This window comes from Saccoglossus kowalevskii, chromosome 8 (assembly GCF_978046115.1).
Source record: "Saccoglossus kowalevskii chromosome 8, keSacKowa6.1, whole genome shotgun sequence".
Taxonomy (NCBI): domain Eukaryota; kingdom Metazoa; phylum Hemichordata; class Enteropneusta; family Harrimaniidae; genus Saccoglossus; species Saccoglossus kowalevskii.
The window spans coordinates 31,331,544-31,347,511 of record NC_140648.1 but is presented as its reverse complement, the minus strand read 5'-3'; the positions used below and the strand labels follow the sequence as shown (position 1 = coordinate 31,347,511).

General features: G+C 37.3%; 1 protein-coding gene across 1 annotated transcript in view; it reads left to right on the top strand.

Moving 5' to 3' along the window:
- LOC100376308 (uncharacterized) overlaps positions 1-15,968 on the top strand; it is a 138,905-nt gene that overhangs the window by 13,053 nt on the left and 109,884 nt on the right. The window contains exons 3-30 of the mRNA XM_085502838.1: positions 188-565; positions 988-1,107; positions 1,306-1,428; positions 1,666-1,755; positions 2,159-2,281; positions 2,418-2,537; positions 2,700-2,822; positions 4,910-5,026; positions 6,257-6,376; positions 6,479-6,595; positions 6,861-6,977; positions 7,126-7,242; positions 7,891-8,013; positions 8,166-8,282; positions 8,445-8,561; positions 8,786-8,902; positions 9,587-9,703; positions 9,971-10,096; positions 11,066-11,182; positions 11,572-11,688; positions 11,957-12,079; positions 12,633-12,755; positions 12,969-13,091; positions 13,380-13,502; positions 13,676-13,792; positions 14,328-14,450; positions 14,658-14,774; positions 15,706-15,828. Of these exons, the coding sequence (XP_085358964.1) occupies positions 188-565; positions 988-1,107; positions 1,306-1,428; positions 1,666-1,755; positions 2,159-2,281; positions 2,418-2,537; positions 2,700-2,822; positions 4,910-5,026; positions 6,257-6,376; positions 6,479-6,595; positions 6,861-6,977; positions 7,126-7,242; positions 7,891-8,013; positions 8,166-8,282; positions 8,445-8,561; positions 8,786-8,902; positions 9,587-9,703; positions 9,971-10,096; positions 11,066-11,182; positions 11,572-11,688; positions 11,957-12,079; positions 12,633-12,755; positions 12,969-13,091; positions 13,380-13,502; positions 13,676-13,792; positions 14,328-14,450; positions 14,658-14,774; positions 15,706-15,828 (3,588 nt within the window). The remainder of the gene's footprint in view (positions 1-187; positions 566-987; positions 1,108-1,305; positions 1,429-1,665; positions 1,756-2,158; positions 2,282-2,417; positions 2,538-2,699; positions 2,823-4,909; positions 5,027-6,256; positions 6,377-6,478; positions 6,596-6,860; positions 6,978-7,125; positions 7,243-7,890; positions 8,014-8,165; positions 8,283-8,444; positions 8,562-8,785; positions 8,903-9,586; positions 9,704-9,970; positions 10,097-11,065; positions 11,183-11,571; positions 11,689-11,956; positions 12,080-12,632; positions 12,756-12,968; positions 13,092-13,379; positions 13,503-13,675; positions 13,793-14,327; positions 14,451-14,657; positions 14,775-15,705; positions 15,829-15,968) is intronic.

The window sequence follows — 15,968 nt, the reverse complement described above, 5'->3', positions numbered from 1 at the left end:
GATGGCACGTCGCATCAAACATTCGCCTTACCAGTCGCGATATGATACACGGATAACTAGAGATCAATCTTAATAACTACAACGTTGCTAGAAGGGCACAATGGCGGTTCGATGACTTACACAAATATCACGTGACATGAAAAAGTTGTGAATATTAATTAACAATTTATTCTTATTTTATTTTTAGCTAATAATGCCAAGGAGACGTGTTTCGGGATTGAGTGTAGTTCAGGATATTTTACATCACCCAACTACCCAAATAATTATTTTCAACGACATAGAACTTTGTACCTGCTTTACATCCCAGGGTGCACATCAATTAAATTCTGGTTTAGCACCGATATATTTGAAATAGAAGTTCAAAAAGATGAACTCTATATCGGTCCCGGTCTTACTCACAACCAACCGTTAATGTTTGAGAATATGACCGACCCACTGCAATACGTCTACGAAGGATTTGAGGCGCCCAGTCCAATCACCATACCCGGGGACGCTGTGTATATCTTGTGGCTGACGGACAAAACGATTGAGCATCGTGGTTGGCGGCTGAACTGGGAAATGACAGGTAAGGCCGACTACAAAGTGCGTGCAGTCACTGAAAACACCAAAAATAAAGAGATAGAGAAAATAAGGGGTACATGTCACATGAAAAAATATGTGGTATTTACTTATTTGTAAACAAAAATCAATGTTATCGTCACTTATTGCAACGACGAAAATGAGATTTAAAAATGTTACTTGTGAAAATGCGAAAAATGGTAAAGGTACTACAAATTCTTGATAATTTTCCAGGCTCTGTCAAATGACAAAGAATGACTTGTTCCTATGGAAACAGTGACTTGTTCTTTTGAATATAGAATTGAAAATTGACCATTGGCAAATGTTATACAACTGAGATTGTCTTTTTTATATGAATAGTTATTCTTACTTTAATGCATTTTAATTCATTCTATATATGATATCCCACATATAACTATCTTTTCACAGGATTCGATCCGTGTCTCATGCTACCGTGTAGGAACGGTGGCACATGTACGGTGATGCCCAATGGAGTTGACTATGAGTGTGCATGCATGCCGTGTTGGGAAGGACCTACTTGTCAAATAGGTAAGTAAAATGGACATCCGGGTAATTCACAGATGTCATTAGCATAATTTCAAGTGTTCGACATAAACTTTGTTGTTGCTGTCACCGCTTACAACTGTGTTTTTTTTCAAAAAAAAAACGAATTGTTTTAAGTAGAACAGACAGAAACAAACATTTTAAATGATAACAATTAACTGATGTTTAAATTTTATTTTTCAGCCTATGACATGTGCTCTGATCAAAATCCCTGCCTGAATAACGCTGTGTGTCAGATGCTGCCAGAGTGCCTGAACGTTGAGTGCAATTGTGTGGGATGTTATAGTGGTGTATTGTGTGAGACATGTAAGTTCTGTAATTTTTAAAAACTAAAAAAGTCCAGAAATATGTCAATAAAATTAAGTAATATTATAGGGAGACCAGAAAAAAAGTGAAATTCATTCACAACTTCGTTTTCGCCACATCATCAATTCACTGATCAAACAATCGCTAACGGATTATGACTGTTATCAATAGTGATTTGGCAATCGGAGTTCGAATTATGAGCATGTTAATGTGTTAATGGATATTGTGTCTCTACAGTTGAGGACCAATGCGTGAACCCAAATCCCTGCTTCAATGCTGGCACGTGTACCCGCGTCGCAGATTCTTGTAGTGAATACACATGTCAATGTACGTCTTGCTGGCAAGGCGCGCAATGTCAAACGCGTAAGTAATTTTTAGAATGTTTCTTTGGTCCCGGTTGAACTTGTGTATGTGACATTTTTTTTTAAAGTGCCCACACCAGAAAGCAGTTTTCTAATTCACCTCTGACATATACCAGTCACAGATGTTGTTAAATGCTCGATACAGGCATGAGTAACCTGTCGTCCGGTTTACACCAATGATTGAATAGTTAGGTTGTAGTCGAAACGTAGTATACATCATTTGCCGTGATTGATACGAAGTCACTGGGATTAACACCCTGCTTTTGTTATTATTGAAGAGATCTCAGATGGGGGCGACACTCTTTCATATATCATAACTTTATTATCAATTGCATCTTTCATTCATTTGTAATGCATGTCATTTTCAGCCGTGGATTTATGTCAAGTAAATGACCCGTGTGGGTTTAATGGTGTTTGCATCATGGAAGACAATTGCTTATCTGTATCCTGTCAGTGCAGTGACTGTTGGGTTGGACAATATTGTGACGTTCGTAAGTATTAGTTTAGTACTACGTAATATTATCAGAATGGTATGTGAACCTGTCTCAGTGCTGACTAACGTGTAACGTGGTGACTAAGGTGTTTTCATTGTATGTAATATGTACCCATTTGTTTGTTGTTTGTTAGGTATCAACCAGTGTGATGGCGCTCCATGTCAGAATGGTGGTACCTGCATTGCTATGGGAGGTTGCCAGATGTTTTCCTGTATTTGTACCAGCTGTTATACGGGGACAAACTGTGAAATACGTAAGAAAAAACTAACCTCAAGTAAAAATAAAGTTATTAAATAAAATTATACATCACACGCCCTCATCGGTCTTAGTTCGCGAGACTTGTCGGCATCTGTGTAACTACGTAACATTAATATATATGGAAAATAAAAATGACCTTTTTATTGCAAAAATGCAGGACTGGACCAATGTGCAAACAACCCGTGTCAAAATGGCGGCACGTGTATCCCAACCCCTGGTTCTTGTACGCAATATACCTGCAATTGCCTCGACTGTTATATTGGGCAGACATGTGCAACATGTAAGTATTTTTAGCATCGTGTTTTCTTTCGATGTTGAAATATATAACTGGTGTTTAAAAATATGTAGATATATTCTTAAATATTACATCACAGATAAAAACTGACCAGTATACGTTATCTACGTAGTAAAATGAATTATGGTAGTAATCCCAGTATACGGATGTAAATGTCTAGAAAAAAAAATGTTATTTTGCATGTATGGTGACTAACTAAACTATATGTTTGTTTAACTTTGGTGACGTCATTTACTTTTAATTCATTCACAATTGCTGCATATCGGTATCAAACACAGACATCGATCCATGTCGGTTTAGTCCATGTCAAAATGGTGGCGTATGTCAACGAGATCAATTCAATTGTGCTCATTACACCTGTCAATGCAGTGGATGTTACACAGGCACTTACTGCAGTACATGTAATAATATTAACATTATAATAGTCTTGCATATAGTTATTCAGTAAATGTAAAACGTCGTTATATCATCATCTGCCTCTATTTATTCAATATTTTCATAAATTATTCTTTCTACCAAATAAAAGCTGAATCAATTGTAAATGCTATGATCATGTAACGACCCCTTTTTTGATTATTTTAGTTTAATGCTTATGTTCATTTGCTATTTAGGTGATGTCAACTGCCTGTAAGATATAAAATGGAGACTAACATTTCATTATGTCGATGATTCTTATAGGCAGTGGGTGTCATCGAAATTCGATATCAGTTCTTGGGAACGAGCATGGCTGTGCAAGCAACTACGCATGCGCGTGTGTGTGTTTTTCCCGCACTCGTATAGTGGTTATGCTTTCAAATAACGGTTTAGTTGTCAGTGGCGATGTTAGTTTCTGTGGTTTTAATTGCTAGTGTTGCGTGTTTTAGTTTTACTCTAAAGACGATAAGGTTTAAGGTTGCCTACCTGTACGGTATATGATCATGTGACAATGAATATGTTAAATTATGTAAATTATCAACATTATGAGAAAACATTCCAGACACCTCTTCCAAACACGTGTTCATGGTACATTGTTGCCATGTAATGAAATTTACTATATTGTACCTTTGTTTTGAGTTAGAAAAAAATAAACTTTCGAAAGGTCCGAGCATGCAGTGTATGGGCAATCTCTTCATATGGGTCGTATATATAAATGCATGTCTATTACATCATCTTGTAATTGGACATGCGCATGCGTGTCATTGTTACATTCCTTTGGATCATTTGCTTCATATAAAATTCTACAATTTCCTCCGAAAAAAAGTAATGTGACTGTCTTATCATTATATATGCAATAATACATTGAATATAAACCTTATCCTAATGGAATGCATATCGTACTAGAAACACGTCCACCGATTTATCTGTTTATAAACTTTTTCTTATGCTATAGCACGATAATTTATCATTGATTCATTAGCGAGTATTTATTCTCTCAGATTGTTCTCTGTTCTGACAACGCATCCAATAATATCTACCTCTGATCAACAATAATAAACAATAAGTCGGAATGCATTTACTACTGATAATAAACATTTAATTAAATTAGCACCCAACACTGACTACTTGTAACATAGTAGACGTTTAATTTTCTACAATTACTCATGATCACATAACATATACCTATGTAAAGGTTTTGGAACTGTTATATTTTTTTTTTACATTTTAGGTAAAAAGATTGCTTATTATTTGTTTAATACATGCCGTTTTAATATAATGATACTTTTGATAACACGATATATCTACGATTGTTTCAGTTCTGGACCCATGTTTTCCTACTAACCCGTGTTTAAACCAGGGAACATGCGTAAAAACGTCGTGTACTGACTATCAGTGTAATTGTGCCGGTTGTTATACTGGCTTGAACTGCGATTACCGTGAGTGTTTATTATGCATGATTATGTGTCTTCACTGCCATTGGCTTGAAGAACGTATTATGTAAATGTTTGCATGTCGACCAATCAGAATGCTTGCACATAAAAAACGAAAGAATGTAGGTAGATCTTTCGTTTTTTATGTTAATGCATTATTCTGCATTGGTTATCATATTTCATAATTTGCATGTGATATTCTTTTTAATATGTCCTCGTTTACAGATCTTGATCCATGTTCGACTAATCCGTGTATAAATGGCGGCACGTGCATGGCCACCTCTTGTAATACATATCAGTGTTCGTGTCTCGGTTGTTACACCGGCACCAACTGCCAGGAGTGTGAGTTTAAAGCCGTCAACAGACCATCTATTGTGACAAAATCACTTCACGTGTCGTTGCGCATGTTACAGCGAGAATGGTAGTTACATTACCCCGGGATATGTTAGAGAAGAATGATCAGATATGGTCGTAAACTTGTAGTTTACACGCGACACGACGACCACTGCCCTTAAAATTTGGCATAACAAAGATTCACATAAATATATTTTGAAATTCCCAGATATATTTAGGGGTCACCGACCTTTTTGCACTTTGAACTTCCTCAGACTAGTAATCTATCTTTCACTATTCTGAGAAACTTCACAGACGTACAAATTGTCATATAAAATGGCCGACATTTCAAGTAGGGATGATATAGTGATATAATTTCCATGGAAACGAGTTTCAATTCTTTTAGCTCATTTTCAGAACTTGACATAAAACAGTAAAACCGTTACTGTCATTAAATTGTCTTTGTCACGTGACGCAGCATGCGTTTACAATTCTTCTAAACAAAGAGCGTGCGTTGCATGGGATTCGTAACGGAAATGACGCAACGCGACGACTCGGGCGTTTTTCATTACGGCATATTACAAAGTACCAGTGACTACCATTCTACTACATGCGTTACTTCTGATCTGAAGTTATTTTAACGTAATAGGTCGTTTATGTATATATATTTTATCTTGGCACCTACAGTAAATAATATTGCACCGGCATTGCTTGCACCTCCACCAGTAACACGCAAATCTCACGAACTATGTCATTGTTATCTTCTCTTAGTAAATCTACTACTTTTTTGCATAGCCTTTGTTATCACTGAATCGCCCGGCACTCGAATAAAAAAAAACGGGAGAAATATGGTATGAAAAAACTTTATTTTTTGGCGAGTAATGGTATTTTTAATGACGTCATTTCCGGACTAAATTGGGTAAAAATTGTGTAATTTCCAGATTTTGTTGTCCAAATTTGGCTTAAATAAACTTACTTTTATCGTATGTGAGTACCCTCCCGGGCGAAATCGTAACCTTCGTTACCAACGTGATTGGCATTCTTCTCCTATTGTAACGTCTTATTCTTGTTCAGCTGTATTGAATGAAATGCAAAAAAGAAAAAAAAAAACATTTGTGACTAGATGTTAACGACATTATGGGACTAGCATCCAGTCACAAAGAAATTCTTCTCGAACTTCTCGTCTTTTTAAGACGCATAATCAGTGTGGTATACTTACTTGTAACTGTTGCCTTCCAGTACTCGACCCGTGCTCTCCAACGAACCCATGTTTTAACAGTGGAACATGTACTGCCCTGAGCTGTACAGACTACCAATGTCAGTGCTATGGATGCTGGACAGGGGAGAGGTGCAGTAACTGTGAGTATTACCCGGACATAACTAACATAGGGGAATAGGGGAACACATTGAATCTATTCCTGTTTTTAATTTTTGTTTTTTGTCGTTGGCATTATGTTGCAGTTTTAAATCCATGTGATACCAACCCGTGTCAAAATGGGGGTTTCTGTATCACAGAAAGTTGTACACAGTATAGATGTAGTTGTTCTGGATGTTACACGGGAGACAACTGCGCTACGGGTAAGTTGCTATTATTATATAATTCAGATATATCATGGAGAATATTTAATAAAATAACAGTTAATATATTCTCAATGTCTCAGTGTTTTGCTAGAGCTCAACTATTGAATATGTATATACAAATTTTAATTTGTGTACTGTTAATTATTTTTCATTTGTCCCGATACGTCACGCATACATGTTATATGAGGTAACTTACTTCAAACGCATGTTATTCTTCTAATACGTCAATGTATACGTGACACTTATTAATTTCGATTCACAGAACTCAACCCATGTCTTACCCAACCATGTCTAAATGGCGGCACGTGTACAAATCTTGGATGCACAAACAGATACTGTGAGTGTGCTGGATGTTACTCTGGAAGCAGTTGTGAGATACGTAAGTGTAATTAAACATTATGATGTCGTTATCTTTACATTATTTTATATCATTTATTTTACTATTATGTCCAATCTGCATTAAATATGTATTCTTGTTCAATTACCGCTGTAGCATCCTTTTCAATTTTTTTTTTTTTTACTTTTAGTTCTTGACCCATGTTCGACAAATCCGTGTCGCAATGGAGGTGTATGCAATGCGATAGGGTGTTCACAGTACCAGTGCGCATGTACCGGCTGCTACACCGGGGTAAACTGCGAAACATGTGAGTATACCTGTCCTGTAATATATGCAGCTGCATGGGTACCATTAAAACATGTCACTCGATGTTTACAATGTACTGTTATGATTTAACTAAACCCCGATGAAATCCCCCGTCGTGGTCGATAACGTATAATGTGAAAAAAAATAATGTCATCCATAGCGGCCAATAACATAAATAATGCCTTGCATAGTGGTTTTATATGGTGAAAAAATAATAATGCCATTTATTGTTGTATATACAAATGCCATCCATAGTGGCCGATAACCTAAATAACGTCCTCTATATTGGTCTATAATTCAAAGCTTTATTTGGTGAAAAAAATAATGTCATTCATGGGGTCAATAACTTATATAATTAGAAATAATAATGGATATTATTAGTTTTATGAAATGAAAAATAGATTCCAGTGCAAATTGTTTGTTCCAAAATTTTATCGGACAGTTTTTTCCAACAAAAAATCTATTGAGTAAAAGCACAAACGTTTGTGACGTATCTTTTAATTAATATTTATGTAACAACTTTTGGAGCATATTATCAAACCGGCTTGAATAAACTAGTTCAGGTGGATATAGAGCCTCGCTTTCAGTTTTCGTTAATTTAATCTCCTTCTAAGTAATTATCTCCCAATATCTTCTATTTTATTTTCAGTACAAGACCCGTGCTCGAATTCACCGTGTTATAATGGCGGAACTTGCGTGCAGGTAGCAAACTCATGTACGAATTACCAGTGCATGTGCGTAGGCTGCTATTCTGGTAACAACTGTCTCACGCGTAAGTGAAATAACCTTTACCAATTACGTTAATTATCTAATTTCTCATATATCCATATGTTTTCAGAATATCATAATCGTCTTTATCGTCCCCCATTAATATTATTTGACATTGTTCGAAGCAGTTGAAATATTGTCAATGTTTTTTTTCAGTACTGAATCCATGTTCGGGAAATGTATGTCTAAATTCTGGCATGTGTACTCAACTGACATGTACAACTTATCAGTGTACCTGTACCGGATGTTACGTAGGGGATCGATGTGAAATACGTGAGTTGAAATTCATTCGTATAGGTCTAGGCAAAATGTAGTTGAGGTAACAATATATCGTACAACTCACATTGTCACGTGATATGAGTAATATACGTTTATCACGATTATCATCTTGTCACTAACATGCCAACATTTTTATTTCTTCCATGCACTATGCAGTACAGAATCCATGTAATCCTTCACTGTGCCTCAATGGAGGTACATGCAATCAGGAAACCTGTCTAACGTACAGCTGTTTCTGTGTGGGGTGTTATACTGGAAAAAACTGTGAAACACGTAAGTAATACACGTTTATATATGTACTGTATTGCAAGTATTTTTTGTTCCTGTGTTGTATGTATAGACATTTAATAACCAGTTTTTGCTAGTATAGCGTAACGTGGAATGGCTGTATCGGGATGGTTAGTTTTCGGATTCACAGCAAAATGTGACTGGTAATACGTTAACTATCTATTAGTACATACGGCTTTAACTTAAGCTATTATTTATTATTTTCCTAGTTTTGAATCCATGTGGAAATACTCCTTGTCTGAATGGGGGAACCTGTAATGCCATTGGGTGTACCAGTTACTCTTGTTCGTGTTCCGGATGTTACATCGGAGAAAACTGCCAAACACGTAAGCATACGATTTACTGTTATTTGGTTGAAGATTAATTGCACGCCATGGGTATTATGTATGACCTGCGAAAAGTTCACACATCCTGGTACTTTCTGGGTGTATGACCTCCGAAAAGTTCACACATCCTGGTACTTTCTGGGTGTATGTCCTCCCGAAGGTCGCACATCCTGGTACTTTCTGGCTGTATGACCTCCAAAAGGTCACACACCCTGGTACTTTCTGGGTGTATGACCTCCAAAAAGTCACACATCTCAGTACTTTTTGAGTGTACTCACTCACAAACAATAAGAATTTATCAAATATTCCCCACCAAAACTGCGACATGTTTTCATTGGAGTACAACAATAGTTTAACATAGCAAACCTTTGGGTATAATATAGTTTAATAATATAATTTAATGGTCATATAGAAAACGGACATTCGTTAGAATGCGGCTACGTTTATAAAGTCGTTTGCAAAACATTAATAAGCTCAAAAAGCAGGCTTTAATTGTTTTAATAAGTTTATTTAATAAAACAACAAGATATTAGTTCAACGTTTAGCATTTACTTACTAAACAATGCATGGCGCACAGTTTTCAAACTGAGGCGAGTGTTGACGAAGAGCAAAGCCTACTTTTTGCCTAATGTGTCATTGTCTTATCTGTACACCACAATTGAATAATTTAATATTGTATTACAGTCCAAGACCCGTGTTCTGACAATCCTTGCATAAATGGAGGTCAGTGTATAGCGACAACGTGTACATCTTATACGTGTGTGTGCAGTGGTTGCTGGGAAGGAGCGAACTGCCAGACGGGTAAGTCAAAATTGAGTTCGATTATCTTAAATTTAAAATGGTTAGCTTTTGAAGATGTTTTGTGACTTTGCTGATACACGCACTGAGTTATGATTTATCACGAAATTGGTTTTATTGCGCACACAATTAAATTTCGTTTGTTACGATAATACAATCCGCAAAATTCTAACTAATGGAACCAGTATATTCCTTCAATTCCTTCCCGCTGTATAAATGCATCTTAACTACGGCAATTAAGTCTAACGGAATTTGTGTTTTGTGTTACAGCTATAAATCCGTGTGCCGTTAATCCGTGTCGAAATGGCGGCCAGTGTAACCAGCAAATCGGCGGGGCGTGTACAGCGTACACGTGCGCCTGTTCGGGGTGCTGGACAGGTCTTCAGTGCGAAACACGTGAGTAATTAATATTATTTATACCGCGGTATATCAATGATGAATTTGTAACATGCAGTGTACGACGCAATCTGAGTAATCACAGTCCCACGGGATACTGAATATACAATTTGTAGTCGTTATGTCATTTTCATTTATTCCGGTTATCTCGTTCAAACGCGCGGCTCTCACATTAATACGTGACAAGAAACCAAAAGCAGTAGATCAAGTTAAAGAGCGGCAGTCGTCGCACTGGGCATGTGCGACACTTGTGTTGATAAACATTGATTTCCCATAATCCAATGCGCTCTTCACAAGTATGAGGTTTGACCTGAGCGCGACTTGTACTAATTACCGCCGGTGACTCATTCGATACCTTCCAATCTCTTAAAATTACCTAAGTAAAGCTTGGTAACGTCTAATTTTGTACTCGTTGATTTGCGCAATAGTAAAAGTCGCCTTCTTTGTTAATATGAGACCCATATATCTCGCGCATGCATGGCGCGACGACTACCGCCATTTAACTCAGGAACGCGGGTGCCATCAATGGCTAAGAAGCCAAACTTATACTCTGCTGTATGGTCTTGCTAGAGTCATTGAGTTACTGAAGTTTTATTTAAAGTGTTTTTTTAAAAGTAATGATGATGCGTCTTATAGTGAGTTTCCCGCATTACATGTATTGGTTATTGAAATCGTGCAGGTGGGCGGACTATTTACATTAATATTTTTTATGAATGTGCCAACATGTTTTTCCTGCAACACCTCGCATGCAATGTTTGTTCACTCTCGGTGTCTTACTTTCGGTATCTTTTAACGAATATTTCACCACACCTTACACGCTCGGCCCCTACACGCTCAGTGGGAAACAGATGCAACTAATGAGATGTCGTCATGGTGTACATATGACTCGAAATCCTATTAGCATGGACAATAAATTCCTTATTAGGAAATATGATATAATACAATTTGTGATTCCATCTTATCACACAGTTCTGAATCCTTGCCAGCCGAACCCCTGTTTGAATTCAGCATTCTGTCTGCAGCAGACATGTACAGACTATAGATGTTCATGTGTCGGATGCTTCACTGGAGCCAACTGCGAAACTGGTATGTAGCACAATTACGCTCGAAAAAACTAAACATTGTTTTTTATATAAATGTATAGTTTTACAATATGGGTGTTATTAGAGGTACATTACTTGGAGTTTGCAACGCACATAGTACTGTTGGAAGGCTTATACGAGAGCGAGATTGTAACAGGATCTTCGTATCATGTCACCGTAGTTGCAAACCCCAAGTAATGTACCTCTGGTGTTATCATATGTACATTTCATCGTGATGTTGAAAATGTTGGAACAGATAATATTCAATTTAAAAACAAATTCTGAGACCTTATTGTGTTTATCAAGATTTCCAATGAAAAAATATGTTTACAGATGAGTTAAATTAAATTAGATGGCTTCAATAATTGATATTTCTTTCACGTACTTTTTTAGCGTTGACGCCATGTTCACCGAGTCCGTGTCAGAATGGAGGAGCCTGTTCTCCGCGAGGGTGTGAGGATTATTTCTGTTCATGTACGGGTTGCTATACTGGAACCGACTGCGAAATATGTAAGTACGAACTACTAGTGAAAAAAAAATTTACCAATCAGGGAGATCGTGTTTTGACGTGTCGGTGATGCCTATTGGTTTACACGCGCTTCGCGGAATGGGACCGTACCAATTGGCGTTCAGTTCTTATACATGTACCATGATGACCGTGACATATTCTCGTTAGGATTGGAATAAAATGTTTATAACAGGAATTTCCGAGAAGACATAAAATATAATTATACTTATAATCCGTTTTATTTAAACCTAATTTTTCGTTATGTTTCAGTGCAAGACCCGTGCGCTTCTAGTCCATGTTTGAATAATGGCCAGTGTGCGGCGTTTCAAAATTCTTGTTTCCAGTATCAGTGTACTTGCGCGAGCTGTTACACTGGACAATCTTGTGAAACACGTAAGTATATTACACGCTAATTACGTCAGCATGCAGGCATAATGTTATTTTAAAATTAAAGCGGGGCAGTCGTCACCTGCACATGCGTCAGATGGCCATAGCGTGTCATTGTTTACAAACAGGCGTCTACCCACGAGCCTTTGCGTTTTTAGCGTGTCTTGTTATCGTCGCTTAGGACTCAATTCCCGCGCCTGCGCAGGTGACGACACTCCCACTTTAACATTACTTCAGTCGGCTCCGAGTAACATAAACATATGTACGCAAATTAATATTATCATTATGCTGTCTTCGATTTTACATGATAGTTTCGAATTATGACAACTACTGTTAACGCTTTGGGCACCAAATTTAACTATGTCGTTTACAACATAACCTCGCATATTTGTTCCCATTATTTTTTTTCAAAAATGTTGATCAAGAAAAAAAGGCATGTAGTTAATAGAAAATTAGAAATAATTTATAGAATTACATAAATGTACAAAATACTGCACTAAAACAATTGGCGGGGAAAACTGTGCGGTCGAACTTGATGAAATATGTTTTTTTTTTACAGTTCTCAACGCATGTCAGCCAAATCCATGTGCAAATGGGGGACAGTGCCAAGAACAACCTGGCTCGTGCACAGAATTCTCGTGCATTTGTGATAGCTGTTACAAAGGAACAAATTGCCAGACAAGTAAGTTCAGGAAATTGGATTTTTACTATTGCATAAGTATTGTATTACGATTGTGTTTATTGGTCAAGCGTTACGTCACAAATGAAACATACTATGTATCAGACAGATTATTAGTTATTAGTATGTTATAAGCGATGTGTTTTAATAAAGCAATTGGCCACATTGTAATCCCGATACCAAATGTTTCTTCATGTGTATTGTTATTATCTTCAGGGATTGACCAATGTGAGATCAACCCGTGTTTGAATGGTGGGTTTTGTGGACAGGTACCTGGTTCGTGTACTGAGTACACATGTTATTGTCAATTCTGCTATACTGGATCTAACTGCGAAATACGTACGTATTGGATTTCTATTTTTCCTGTTTTGTATTTGATTCTAATTCGAGGTTGATAAAAATGGCGATGAACGTTCATCAGTGCATTGGCGGATTTAGAGGGGGCCGAGGGGGGCGCGGCCCCCTATTTTTAACAACCAACAGGGTTTCGCGCCATCGGCGCTCGGGAACATGGCCTTCGGCCAACTTATCGGCCTCCCTATTCCAGAATCCTAGATCCGCCCCTGCAGTTGGCCATTTTTTAGGCAGTTTTGCGCATGTGATTATGGTTATCATCTTCATTTATAGAACTTGACCAGTGCGATCCTAGTCCGTGTAACAACGGTGGAACCTGTATTGCCCAGACTGGATCCTGTACACAATATTCGTGCCAGTGTGCCGGATGCTACTACGGAACCAACTGTGATTTGCGTAAGTATATATTTTATTATGTGAAACTTTCTATTACGTATTATATATCGTGTGGATGGCGAAATGTTCTCTTTGGTCACCGTTAAAGGTTAATCGGAACATTAAAAAGCAATATTCAGTTTTATTCAGTTTAACACGATAATACAAACACAACTATCGTCTATATGTTTTAGTTCGTGACCCGTGTGCAACTAGTTCGTGTTTTAACGGAGGTGTGTGCGAGCAGACATCTTGTGAAACGTTTAATTGTCTCTGCGCTGAATGTTATGAAGGCCAGTACTGTCAGACGAGTAAGTACACCTTAAATTAATTGTGTATTCAACTTCATATGTTTCGAAATTGAAAAACAAATGTTTGCCCGATCCGTTTTAAATTTATGTTTGTGTGGGTATCGAGGATCGTCGGATGAATACATGATGTCCAATGATACTTATGTCTCATTATTATGCATAAACATGATTACGGGGTACTAATTTACCTAGTAATCTTTTCACCACCAGACATTCTCATCCAAATATTTCGGCACTTTTATTTTTATATTCTTCAATATTTCTGGAAATGAACCCTCATTTTGGAGCCAATAGACAAAATTTAAGTAATTTTTCAATTTTTGCTGAAAATATTTGGCTATTTTTGTCTCAATTACCTGAAGGAAAGAGCAGACTATAAACAGGAATATTTTGTAAATTTGTGGCGAACAGAGGGAGCTGATGGTGAAAAGGTTAAGTCAGTAAAATGTTCCGTGTTGTTACCATGCACGACGTCGTGGCTGATCGTGACTTTCTAATTCCCATTTTTAAATTTTATTTTAATTGTGTATCATAGGAATCAATCAATGTCAGCCAAACCCATGTAGGAATAATGGTTTCTGTATCCAGGCACAGAATAGTTGTACAGACTATACCTGTTCTTGTGCTGGTTGTTATACTGGCCAATTATGCGAAATATGTAAGTTAAAAAATCATTGTAATATATTTCCTTTTGTATTGCTTCAATCGTTTTCATCCCATTTGCACAATCAATGGACCATGCTTAATGAAAGACGAACGAAGAACTATATATCCGAGAGCAGTTGTCCTGAAGATGACGAACCACTCGAAGCAATGCATTATTGACATGAAACATATGTTTGTTTGTTTGTTTGTTTATTTCCAGTACAAAACCCCTGTTCGCCGAATCCTTGTTTGAATAGCGGTGCATGTCAGCAAAGATCATGTACAGAATTCATCTGTTCGTGTCAAGGATGTTACACTGGGACAAACTGTGAAACCCGTGAGTTAACCGAATTCACTTGATAACATTTTCCCGTGCTATAAATGCTTACGCGTTGAAATATATATAACAATTTTACGTATTGAAGAACACAATATTTAACATGGTGGTGTATAAACAGTCACGGTTATGTGGTGTATGTGAACGTATTGGAGTATAAATGTGTATATATTTTGGTGGATAATGCTGTATGGGAATTATACACTACATTACACATATGACACACATAGCATGTGCCTCGCGTTATGCTTATTAGAAAGCTAATCACGTGTCACGCCGTCCATCCACACGATGGCGACAAGACCACAATAAGAACAGGCTTTTAAATACTGTCACAGAAATGTGCCGGGCTGTAGCATCTGGTGATTTCCTTGCCTTTGTTCCACCCTTTAATTGAGCCTTTTTAATCACCCACTGTGTGCTTAATTATGCATAATTGTTAACTAAAAAAACACACAGAAACTTCTCCAATCTTCAATGATAATTTACAATCATGAGCACGTTTAGTGCTTGTTCTTTTTCTGCTGTTCAATGTATATATAGGACTTCTTTAATTCTACAGGTAAGATAAGTGACGAGGATATCTACAACATTTTCTTCTAATCATTTCCAACTGTTACGCTTTCGTCTTTTCTGTGTTCTTTCAAATGCCTCCCCTAGCAAGCACTCTCGTACATTTCACGCGTCCATACATACGCTATGATATCATATAGAATAGAATCTGGGCGTCAGATGATTGCATATATGTTTGTAATAGTAGTGCTCTTCATTCGTATCATTCACACAATGCTAACACTTTGTTTACTATATTTGGCATGTTTGTTACGTCATAGTATGTAAATATCCAAATGTGTCATAAAAATATTACTATACGTGATGTAAATCTATTTGTATTACATCCTTTACCCATCGTGATTTCTTCTCTATATAGTGCTGAATCAGTGTAGTCCGAATCCTTGCGAGAACGGGGGAACGTGTTTGGCGACGGCCAATTCCTGTGTGTCACTCACATGTGCGTGCGCTCAGTGCTGGTCGGGGTCGAATTGCAATGTCCGTAAGTATGCCTTAGATGTACATTCCTGGGCCACTTCCCCTAGTCTCCGTAGAGAGTGACGGAGATGGACTTGCTATAAGAATTTTAGGCATTGTAAATTATGGGTCCGACTCACATGTGTCATGTTGTCATCGGCACAA